The sequence below is a fragment of the Natator depressus genome, chromosome 3 (genome assembly GCF_965152275.1).
Source record: "Natator depressus isolate rNatDep1 chromosome 3, rNatDep2.hap1, whole genome shotgun sequence".
NCBI classification, from domain to species: domain Eukaryota; kingdom Metazoa; phylum Chordata; order Testudines; family Cheloniidae; genus Natator; species Natator depressus.
The window spans coordinates 209146648-209159087 of NC_134236.1; the positions used below are offsets into that span (position 1 = coordinate 209146648).

General features: G+C 48.4%; 1 protein-coding gene across 3 annotated transcripts in view; it reads left to right on the top strand.

Moving 5' to 3' along the window:
- The window catches only part of GALM (galactose mutarotase), a 65438-nt gene that overhangs the window by 40154 nt on the left and 12844 nt on the right, over positions 1-12440 (top strand). For all 3 annotated transcript variants that reach the window (XM_074949863.1, XM_074949861.1, XM_074949862.1), the window contains exon 5: positions 4084-4165. In XM_074949863.1, coding sequence (XP_074805964.1) covers positions 4084-4165 — 82 coding nt within the window. The remainder of the gene's footprint in view (positions 1-4083; positions 4166-12440) is intronic.

Genomic DNA, 12440 nt, shown 5'->3' on the forward strand with positions numbered 1-12440 from the left:
TTTCCTTCACTACCACTCATGACTTTTGAGAAAATGGCTCTTTTCTACTCCCCATTGTTTCTGGGCCAGGAGACCCAGAACAACCCAACCAGCTAACAAAGCGTTAAATAACCTCTGCTTCAATGATACAAGTTTCAGAGTAACAGCCGTGTTAGTCTGTATCCGCAAAAAGAAAAGGAGGACTTGTGGCACCTTAGAGACTAACAAATTTATTTGAGCATAAGCTTTCGTGAGCTACAGCTCACTTCATCGGATGCATGCAGTGGAAAATACAGTGGGGAGATTTTGTGTACACAGGGAACATGAAACAATGGGTGTTACCATACACACTGTAACGAGAGTGATCAGGTAAGGTGAGCTATTACTAGCAGGGGAGAAAAAAAACCTTTTGTAGTGATAATCAAGGTGGGCCATTTCTAGCAGTTGACAAGAACGGCTGAGGAACAGTGGTGGGCGGGGGGGGAGATAGTTTTACTTTGTGTAATGACACATCCACTCCCAGTCTTTATTCAAGCCTAATTTAATGGTGTCCAGTTTGCAAATTAATTCCAATTCAGCAGTCTCTCCTTGGAGTCTGTTTTTGAAGTTTTTTTGTTGAAGAATTGCCACTTTTAGATCTGTAATTGAGTGACCAAAGTGTTGAAGTGTTCCCCAACTGGTTTTTGAATGTTATAATTCTTGACGTCTAATTTGTGTCCATTTATTCTTTTACGTAGACACTGTCTGGTTCTGCCAATGTACATGGCAGAGGGGCATTGCTGGCACATGATGGCATATATCACATTGGTGGATGTGCAGGTGAACGAGCCTCTGATAGTGTGGCTGATGTGATTAGGCCCTATGATGGTGTCCCCTGAATAGATATGTGGACACAGTTGGCAACTGGCTTTGTTGAAAGGATAGGTTCCTGGGTTAGTGGTTTTGTTGTGTGGTGTGTGGTTGCTGATGAGTATTTGCTTCAGGTTGGGGGGCTATCTGTCAGCAAGGACTGGCCTGTCTCCCAAGATCTGTGAGAGTGATGGGTCGTCCTTCAGGATAGGCTGTAGATCCTTGATGATGCATTGGAGAGGTTTTAGTTGGGGGCTGAAGGTGATGGCTAGTGGCGTTCTGTTATTTTCTTTGTTGGGCCTGGGTGACTTCTGGGTACTCTTCTGGCTCTGTCAATCTGTTTCTTCACTTCAGCAGGTGAGTATTGTAGTTGTAAGAACGCTTGATAGAGAGCTTGTAGGTGTTTGTCTTTGTCTGAGGGGTTGGAGCAAATGCGGTTGTATCGTAGAGCTTGGCTGTAGACGATGGATCGTGTGGTGTGGTCTGGATGAAAGCTGGAGGCATGTAGGTAGGACTAGCGGTCAGTAGGTTTCTGGTATAGGGTGGTGTTTATGTGACCATCGCTTATTAGCACCATAGTGTCCAGGAAGTGGATCTCTTGTGTGGACTGGTCCAGGCTGAGGTTGATGGTGGGATGGAAATTGTTGAAATCATGGTGGAATGCCTCAAGGGCTTCTTTTCCATAGGTCCAGATGTTGAAGATGTCATCAGTATAGCACAAGTAGAGTAGGGGCATTAGGGGACGAGAGCTGAGGAAGCGTTGTTCTAAGTCAGCCATAAAAATGTTGGCATACTGTGGGGCCATGCGGGTACCCATAGCAGTGCCGTTGATTTGAAGGTATACATTGTCCCCAAATGTGAAATAGTTATGGGTGACGACAAAGTTATAAAGTTCAGCCACCAGGTTAGCCGTGACATTATCGGAGATACTGTTCCTGACGGCTTGTTGTCCATCTTTGTGTGGAATGTTGGTGTAGAGGGCTTCTACATCCATAGTGACCAGGATGGTGTTTTCTGGAAGATCACCGATGGATTGTAGTTTCCTCAGGAAGTCAGTGGTGTCTCGAAGGTAGCTGGGAGTGCTGGTAGCGCAGGGCCTGAGGAGGGAGTCTACATAGCCAGACAATCCTGCTGTCAGGGTGCCAATGCCTGAGATGATGGGGCGCCCAGGATTTCCAGGTTTATGGATCTTGGGTAGCAGATAGAAGACCCCAGGTCGGGGTTCCAGGGGTGTGTCTGTGCGGATTTGATCTTGTGCTTTTTCAGGGAGTTTCTTGAGCAAATGCTGTCGTTTCTTTTGGTAACCCTCAGTGGGATCAGAGGGTAATGGCTTGTAGAAAGTGGTGTTGGAGAGCTGCCGACCAGCCTCTTGTTCATATTCTGACCTATTCATGATGACAAGAGCACCTCCTTTGTCAGCCTTTTTGATTATGATGTCAGAGTTGTTTCTGAGGCTGTGGGTGGCATTGTGTTCTGCATGGCTGAGGTTGTGGGGCAAGTGATGCTGCTTTTCCACAATTTCAGCCCGTGCACGTTGGCGGAAGGACTCTATGTAGAAGTCCAGTCTGCTGTTTCGACCTTCAGGAGGAGTCCACCCAGAATCCTTCTTTTTGTAGTGTTGGTAGGAAGGTCTCTGTGGGTTAGTGTGCTGTTCAGAGGTGTGTATGAAATATTCCTTGAGTCGGAGACGTTGAAAATAGGATTCTAGGTCACCACCGAACTGTATCATGTTTGTGGGGGTGGAGGGGCAGAAGGAGAGGCCCCGAGATAGGACAGATTCTTCTGCTGGGCTAAGAGTATAGCTGGATAGATCAACAATATTGCTGGGTGGGTTGAGGGAACCATTGCTGTGGCCCCTTGTGGCATGCAGTAGTTTAGATAGTTTAGGGTCCTTTTTCTTTTGTAGAGAAGCAAAGTGTGTGTTGTAAATGGCTTGTCTCGTTTTTGTAAAGTCCAGCCACGAGGAGGTTTGTGTGGAAGGTTGTTTTTTTATGAGAATATCCAGTTTTGAGAGCTCATTCTTAATCTTTCCCTGTTTGCTGTAGAGGATGTTGATCAGGTGTGACTGGGAGCGGATGTGTCATTACACAAAGTAAAACTATTTCCCCAGGTTTATTCTTGGAAAGTGTGCTGAACCCCCTTCACTGGGAAAGCTAGATAGTGTTGACTTTTCTTAGAAACAGGTATTGACCAATAGCCATTGACAATATCAATGGTAAAAAAACATTTTGCTTTGGGATTTACAGATTTAATTGGGTTAGGCATTTTGGATACAACAGCTGCACAAGCTAGAGTTACTTAATTTAATTTTTGATAATTAATAATAAGATGCCATGACCCATTTGGCTTTTGTACTGGCCAAATTAGAGAATTGCATACTGAAGAACACTTATGAATGATTTTTTGTTGCAGCAAAGATTTAATGGTTTCAGCAGTATGAGGATTGGCGTGATTTGGAAAAGGATTTGGGGGATTTTTTTTTTTCAATTTTAACAGTTACTTTTATTTTTTTAAACTTATGCTTGTGTTTGGCAAAAGCATTAACATGTTTAGCCACAGTAGCCTGCATCTTTGCTTTCTTTCTTTTATTTTGCAGTTTTTTTAGGGTACAAACACAGAACAAAAAGACAGTCCTTGTCCCAGAAAGCTTTCAGTCAAAGACCCAGATCCTCAAAAAAAACCAGTGGGAGTTAGGTGCCTAAATACCTCTGAGGATCTGGGCTCAAGAAAGTGTCTACCTTAGGTTTTATATGGTACCTTCTACCCTAGTAACGTCCCTTTGTGCACTAGGGGAAAAAGCAATAAGGAAGTGCAGGACAGGCAGACAGAGGGGAGTGCTGTGGGTGCAGAAATTACCGGCTCAGTCCAGTTGACAAGCTTTTCAGTATACCCACTGTACTAGCAGTACGTACAAGCTGTCATCCTGACAAGTATTCTGTTCTTGAGTGTGTCTAGAAAATGGATTAGGCTGCGAGTGTATCGAGCAGTGGAGTGGGATTAAAGCCTTGGGATTATGAGGGTTGCTTTTGCCTCTCTCTGCTTACTGGGTAATGTGGAGACTGACTGTGCCAGTTGTAGGGAAGCTCAGAGTCACTAATGTTTGAACGCTACAATCCAGTGACATGGGCTCTGCTGGAGTTTGTGGTCAGTGTCCATGTGGTTTGATAACTGCCAGTGGAAAACACCCTGCACAGGTACCTGGACACATGTAAGGGGTACAGTGTAAGTATAAACATTTCTTTCATTGTCTCCTAGGGATCACATGATATCTACAACCATGAGGTCTCCATAGAAGCAGACTCTTACTTGCCTGTGGATGACACCCTGATCCCTACTGGTTGGTGACTTTGAGAATTGCATTTGTTTGAGGGAGGGGATTTCTTAGCTCAGCGGGAGCAGGATTGGCTTTAAGGCAAGGAAAGTCATTCTTAAACATAAGTGAAGTCTCTTATTCCATTAGAGTAATGGATTGATTTTTTTGTTAGCAAACAGGAGTAACATGGCATGAAATGGAGTCCAAAGCGACATGGCAGTAGCTCTTCTTGCTTGAGGCAGCTCCGCAATTTGCACAGAACTGACCTTTGTCTCACCCAAACATAGCTGGAGAGCAATTCCCTAAGCCCTAGTGTGACTGATTGCTTTGGCCTTGCAGCCCCCATTATGGTGCTGGTACCTGCTCCATGGTTAATTGAGGTTTCAACAGATGAGCCTGATGTTTGGCCTCCATTTAAAATCCCCCCAAAAGCTGCATGTGTCTCCAAATTGAGAGGTTATATCTGGGTCCCACCTGGGATCCTTCCATCAAATTTGAAGAGATCAGACAAAGTTCTGAGGGGATCAGTGGCATTCTAAAAGTCTAACACTTTTTGCCATGTACCGCACAGGAGAGGAATCTGTGACCTCATGTGTATACCAGCTAGTGAGTCACATGTCATCTGTACAGCGACACACTAGCTCTGTGTCTAAAGATCTCATGTGCCTAGACTGTGCAAAGAGCAGTTGGTGAGGTAACACATCATCCTGCTTTGTTCCAGAGATACGGGTGTGAAACAAATTACACAGCCATGTGTTCTGACATGGACATTTCCCATATGCCACATGCAAGGAAGAAAGTTGAGAGGTTGCTTTCACCACAGAGGCAGAGTTAAGGGGATTTGGCTGCCTTAACTGTGAATTTCTCTCCTTTCAGAGGTTTGGCTATTTTGGGAACCCAATTCAGATCTTCCAGGATTTCTGTCCTTTTTTTTTTTTAAATCTAGCACCCTTGAAACGTGATTTACATTCTAACGTTCAAATGTGATTTACATTTACATTCAAATGACAGTGCCTGCAGCGTTCCTCCATGGATAAAGCACAGTGTGAGTAGCCACAGGCTGACTCACCACTCTTTCCCGCATGGGGCAAATAAATGAGGCAATTAACCAGTAAACAAGGTGGGTGATTCAGCTTGTCATCAGAGGACAGACACTGGAGAGACAGGAAGGGGGAGGCTGGAAGGAAGGGCGAGAGAAGCCCAGGATCTCCAGGAGGTGAGATCTCTTCCCCCCATCGTGTGTCTGGGGAGAAGGGGAAAGCCTCATGTTGTGGGGAACAAGCCCTCATATAGCACCTTGTGAATGAAGCAAGCGGCGTTGAACTTGCCATGGGAGTGCGTGAGGAGTGTTTGCAGAGAGGAATCCAGGGTGAGGGACTTCACTCTGCTACACATAGGTATGAGTAACTTCATCAGATCATCTCGGGGCATCATGGGTCTCCATACTTCCATTGCGTAAATGAGTGGGGAGGGGAAGCCAGTGTAACCCTTTCTGCCTGCGGTTTTTGGTCTCTCTGGGTACCGGTAGGTAGGTCTATGCTGCAGCTGGGAGCGAGCCCCCAGCCTGGGTAGACAGACTTGCACTAGCAGGCTAAAAACAGGTGTGTGGGCGTTGCAGCTCTGGCAGAGGCTTAGGCTCGCCGCTCGCCGCCCCCCTAGGCTTGAGTTCGGGTGGCCAGTCCAAGTCTCCACCTAAGCCGCAGGGCCAAAGTCCCGCAGCTGTTTTGAGCGCTCTAGCCCAAGCCACGCCAGCGCAAGTCTGTCTCTCTGGCCTGTGAGACTTGCTCCCAGCTGCCTCTCATGCCCTTCTCCCCGTCTTATCCCCACCTCCTTCCTCCAGCCCGGCTGCTGGTGCTGTTGCGAGCTGAGCAGCTCCTAGTGCTAGCACCTCGTTCCTTTTCTCCTTTCCATCCTCATGCAATGCCTGGCTTACTCAGGCTCGTCTAGCAGAGTTTTCCACATGATCTTGAGGTCCTACTATCCCCATAAGCTGTGCCTGGATAATCTGTCCCTCAAAGCCTGGTCATATTACATGATGGGAATCCCTGTTATAGTCTGATTGCTTTGTTTCGCATGCGATGGGTTAGATCTTCAACTACCATAAATCGGCATAACTCGATTGCTGTCTCCCTGGGGCGACACCGACTGACACCAGCCGAGGAGTGGGCCTGGCAGCTTGTACTATGAATGACTGCCTTGGTGCTGAGCCGTGGCGGCTGGGAGCCCCAGGCTCTTTTAAATCACCCGGGCGGGCCGCAGGGCTCCTAGGCATGCGTGGGGTGGTACCGGCAAAGGCCGCCAGGTTGGCATGTGGAAGCCCTGGCCGTGCCCATTGACTATTCTGCCCTGGGGCCTGGAATTGCTGTCGGTGGGCCTGCTGCCAGCAAAGCACTGGCAGCTAAACCTCAGTGGAAACCACCAGAGCCCTCCCCTGTCTAACCTCAGAGACGCTTAAATACAATGAGCGCTGGTGGGTGATGTTCACACACTGTGTGGGTAACCATGTACAAGAGGAAAGGCGAATCCTTTAAAGTTTTTGGCGAGGTCTTTCCCGGTGTGGAAGTCTCCGTCTTCCAGGGTTTCTCCGTCAGTCTGTTGATTTCAACGGAGTTGTGCTGAAGTGAATCGGAGTTCAGCCAGGCCCCATGTTTCTAGGCCTTAAGTTTTTCGTTGCAAGCATAAACACCCGACTCGAGTGTAAGCCGTACTGCAGGTTTCACCAGGAGGGCGCACCCATCGCGGGTGCGCCGCTCACCCTGGCTAAGGTCCGCAGCATGGAGAAGGGAGAAGGAGTTGCAAAGGCCCTGACTGAGTTGTCCAGGCTCCTTACTCCTCTTGGCTGAGGGAGAGAAGGAGTTAAATTGAACGGGTTCTCTGTGCCTGTGTCCTCTCCACTTGACACCAGCTGAGGCCAGACCTAGAGCACTCCTGCTGTACCAGCTGCTCCCAGAACTGGCCTTATACCGCCACCCACCCAGCAGCCGAGGCCCCTTCCCAAGAGCTAGGATGGGCAGGAGCCAAAGATCCCAGCAGTCCTAGTAGAACACCAGTGCCTCCCTAGGGACTGGGGAGCTGGCCCTGTTTGTGAGCTCTGAGGAGCAGAGGGGAGGCCCCTGCCCAGCTAGGGCAGAGATGGCTGCTCCCGCACTGAAGAGCTAACAGGTTTGGGTGCGGGGAAGCAGAAAACTGATTAAGTTGTGCAGCTGAGGTGGAAGAGACCAGAGAACTGATGAGCTGGGGGTGGGAGGAAATGGAGGGGGCATGGCGTTATGGGCATATGGAGGAGGAATGAGGGAAAGTTGGGGTGTCTGACATGTGGGGAGGGGTGAAGCAGTGATGGAATAGCAGGGTCTGACAGGTGTGCGCATGTTTGTGTGTCCCTCTGTCCACACAGAGATCTGACAAGGGTGTGTGTGTGTGTGTCCCTCTGTCAGCCAGGGCTTTGACCTGTGTCTGTGTCCCCCTCTGTCCATCCAGGGGTCTGACGTGTGTGTGTGTGTCTGTCTGTCTGTCTGTCCGTCCCTCTGTCCACCCAGGGACCTGACGGGTGTGTCTGTGTGTCTGTCCAGGAGTGTGTGTCTATGGCTGTATGAGTGTGTGGGGCGGGAGAGCTGTGTGCGTTGGTGTTTCTGGTAAGCCTTGGCTACCAAAATGTTGCTGGAGCTGGTAGGTTTTATTTCCTTGACGTTTTTGCAAGTCTGTATTACCATATGCCTTCCGGCTCCGCTGTGGGCAAGTCACATTGATTTGCTCCTGGGGGAGGGGGTGTGAGTAGATCTAGGTGAATCTTCATTATTACGCCTCATGCATCTCCTCCGGATCCAGGACCCAATTCAGCAAGAGAATGAATGTAGGCACATCAGTATTCCCCTGGGCTTCAGAATGCAAAATGGCATTGACTTCAGTGGGACTGATGACATGCTTAGAGTTAAGCCCATGCTAAGTACAAGGCACTTACTTACCTTGCTGAATTGGGACCTTAGTATAATGTTTCAATGGATGCTCATGCATTTTAAGTAACATCTGTTCTTGAAAGTTAGCAATTACCTGGCTGGTTATTTAAGTTTTTAATTGCGCCTTGGCTTGATAGTCCTGTTTTCTGTATCTATTTGCCTTTTAACATTTTGGATAAGTGAATACATTAAGGCAAAAAACTAGAGGGATAGTCTGTGCTGAGTGGGTTAGGCGGAGGTTGTGTATATTTTAAAAACCATTTTGTGCGGGGCTGTCTCTCTTTTTTTTTTCAGCACAGGTAGCAGACACTTGAATAAAATAGTTTCTCTTTTTAAAGTGATTCTTCCTCCACTCTGATGTATTCAGTAGAATTCTACATTTAGATTGGACTGAAAGCCACAAAAATGCATGACTTGTAAGGTAAAGAGTGATTCTGAGCATTTGCAAAGAAGAACTGGTGCAGAGCAACTGATGAGTTCAAAGTGAGTAGATCTGAAAAGCCAGGGCAGTCGGCAGCGAGGTGAGGCTGTGACTGCTGATGTGAGAAGAGAAATGTCCCCAAACAGAGACTTCAGAGTAACAAAAAGATGAACGGTTTGATGGGAAGTTTGTCAGTCCATTCAAAGTTACCCGCATTGGCGATAAATCCGAGCAAATAAAAACCTGGCAATGGCCAGGAAAATAGTTCATACAAAACTTGGTCACAGACGGCAGCACTGCGCCAGAGAACCGGTGGCTGTGATTTGTGGCCCTGATCTCACGCTGCCTGTCACTTACACCTGTGCTTCCAAATCTGGCTGGCAGCATGTGGCACCTGCTGTGTGGCATAATTTCCTATTGTCAAGGACTGTGCCGAATGGAGGAAGAGTCACTTTAAAGAGAGAAACTGTTTTGCTCAGGTGTCTACTTGTGCTTAAAAAAAAACAACACAGCGTCACACACAATGGTCTTAAAAATATGCACAACCTCCACCTCACCCACCAAGCACAGAATATCCATCTAGTATCTTTGGCAGCGTTTGACACCTGCTCTGTGGTATTGTTTCCTATTGTAAAGGTCTGTGCAGGGAGTGGGAAATGATGGCCCTGTGTGACTGTGAAGAAGGGGATGATTTTCAAAGGGCAGCTAGGCACCAAATTCCCATCTGTGCCTCTGAAAATCTCCCCTCAAGTTACAACTTTTTGTTAATGGGTTTGAATGCTTTGGGCTCAAACAATTCTTAAGGTCCACTAGAAGTGGAGAGATCACAGTCTGTGACCTTGTTCTCTCTATGGGCTTTATTATTAGCATATCAGGTCACTATTACATTCTTCTCTAGCTTCTCTCTACTTCTTCCATTTGCATTTACTTATTACATATTCATGTGCTGAAGTGTGTGTGTTAGGGCTTCTAAAGAGTGATTATTTGGCTATGTTCTTCTACACTTTATTTACCGATTGTCACTTGTTATGGCACTTAAATACTAATAATGTAAGAGTATGGCAGGCCTGGTGGGGTATGGAGTGCACACTGGAGCCCCCTGGTTCAATCTGCCATGAATAGCCTGCTCTGTACTCTGAATGCAGCATGTGAGACATGTTTAATTCCACCCACAGTCCTGGTGGAGTTTGGTCCATTATTTTCCCTACACTTTTCCTTGGTTACATAACCCTTGGCAGTATTCGTTGCCATATGGGTATAACTCGATGTGCAGAACAAACCATTCAGAAGTTTCTTGTTAATTTCAGAGGGTTTGATGATGCCTGTAAGGCCCAGTCTTGTGTCCCAGAGTTCCATGGTCCACAGCGTGCGGGGTGCATAAACCGCTGTCTCTCTTTAATGAGGGCATATGCCGCTCCTCACATGGCTAGCCATCTCTGCTGATTGGTAGTTAGAGATGGAGTCATGGCTCTGCCCACTCCCTGCCTCTCTGGTGGGAGCCCCTTCTCAGCAGCCCCTGCACTCGAACACACTCACTATGTGATCACATAAGGCCCCAGTCTAGTAGCTGACAGTGATTTTTAGCAAAGCCAAGTGATCTGCAATAGACATTACCTCACTGCAGCAATCGGTGACACGCACAGCCACGTGCGCAGACCCGGCGCTATTCATAGCCAGCTTGTGACTTGTACACCGGTGGTGCTTGAGGGTAAGCCATGAGCTGCCATCAGCAGCTGAGGAAATGCTGGTGATGATGTGCCTGAGAGTATTGCACAATACCAGCATGCTCATGAAAACGCTGGGTGCTGGGAAACTCAACCACAGAGAAATATGAAGTTGGATCCTGAGTCAGCCTAGATAATTTTATGTTTCTAGAATAACTAGCTGCAGTTGGAGGTGGCGCTCATCCAGCCTTGGCCCTCATCCATTCCCCCAGTCAACTAATCACTGTGTGTGTTCTGCGTAGCAATAAGGTGATGGAGGAAATCAATGGCAGCTAAGGTCAGTTTGTGCTCACCAGTGGAGTGACAAATATCTAGCAACTCTCCGGGAACCATGGGCCAGATCCTGAGCGCCAGCTAAGCTGTGCAGGACACAGAGGGAGTGGGGAAAGGTGGCTCTAGGCAACATCTCTGTTCCCCTAATCTTGGGGCTGTGAGGTGCTTCAGGGACGGGACAGGAACCTGGGTCTGCAAGAGGGCAGACCCACAACCGGCAGCCATGGTAGGGCTGCATGCATTACCGTATAGATCCTGTGGAAATAAATACCACAGGACGTACTGCCTCAGGAGGAGGAGTCCAGGAAGTGTCTGTACAACAAGATGGACTCCGCTGTTGGCTGTAATGGTGGACATGCCTCTTGGCTTGCTCTGGGACTCCTGACTCCAGCACTGACTTTCAGAGCTGTTCCTAGTCTCTGACTGCCACTGCTCTGACCACTAGGTATGACTGCCCAAGCCCCAGTCATGACTGACTGACTGGCTAGGCAGTAGTTTGTCTCTGGTGGAATTTACAGCAATCTCAGGGCTGCTCTAAATTATGCCAGCAATAATGTTCCCATAGGGACTGTTCTACCAAGGATCACCGGAGTCTCCAAGATGCTTCTGGCCCACCCCAGTGCCTAAGGGGATGCTGGAACAGGTAGTCAAAACTGGCTACGCCTACTTTATATGCCACACAGGGACTCTCCTACAGTAGGGTAATCTACCCATAAAGCGAGCTAATTGTCCTGTCTGAGAAGCACCAAGCAGTTGGACGGGGGCCTGAAGATCTGCTGTATCCATGCTAAAAAGCTGAGGTGCTCTGATCTGAATGTTCTTCCTCTTCTCTTTCCTTTCAGTAGGAGGTTAAATCATGGGTTGGTCTCAGTTACCTTTCCAGCCTCCTTTAGGTCATTGTCTCTTGTTCCAAACCATTGGTCGTCCGGCTTGCTGCGTGGTGGAGGCATGTTATGCTGCCATGATGCAGGACATCCAGCTAGAGGAGCTCTCTGAAGCAGAGGAGAGAAGGGATGTGGAGGAAGTGGTTGTGGGATATGACTAAGAAAACTTGCAGTGAGTGGGCTTGTATCGGCTTCGGTGCACGAGAACTGAGCGTGGTTCACACAGGCACAAGCCAGGAGGTGCAGGTCTCGGGCGGCTTGCAGCAGCCACTCCTGCTGGAAAGAGGCAGCAGCTGACAGTGGTGGAATTGAGCAGGGGGTGATTGGAGGATGTGGCACTTGAAGCTTATGAGGACTGGCCTGGAGATTATCCCTGATTTACAGCTGGGAAGACACAGAGGGGAAGTGGCTTGCCCCAGGTCACCCTGCCTCTTGTGCCTGTAGGAGAAGGGAAAGAGACACCACAGATAACACCAACAGCCCTCTGTGTTGGGAACTGGCAAGCTGCTAAGGCTGTGCACCTCACACCTCTCCTTGTTTTGTTATCCTTTTAATCTGAGCTAAGGGGCCCAGACTAAATGTACGTTTGCACTTTGTGGGAAAACATGCAGACTCACAATGTATCAGTCACCGAATCACTGGAGATCCCAGACCCTATGGCATGGCAGGCTTGGCCTCCAGAGACGTGGAAGGAGGGATCTGCTCACTTAGTGCATAGGCCTTCTCTCCCCTGACTGAGGGCCTGAGCCAGACCCCACTGAAGTGTGTGGGAAGACTCCTATTGAATTCAGCAGGCTTTGGATGGGGCCCTGACACTGAGCAGCATGATGTGAAGTAGAAAGGCCCCGAGGAAGGGAGCAGTTTGTCACCTTTGAGCGCGGTGAGGAAGTTCTTGTGTTGCAAAGCTGTCACGAGTTGCTCATCTGAGAAGAGAGAGCGCGCTGCGGTTACTGGGATCACGGACACTTGAGAGCACAGGGGAGGGCAAACTTTCTGGCCTGAGGGCCACATCCGTGTTGCAAACCTGTACGGAGGGCTGGGTAG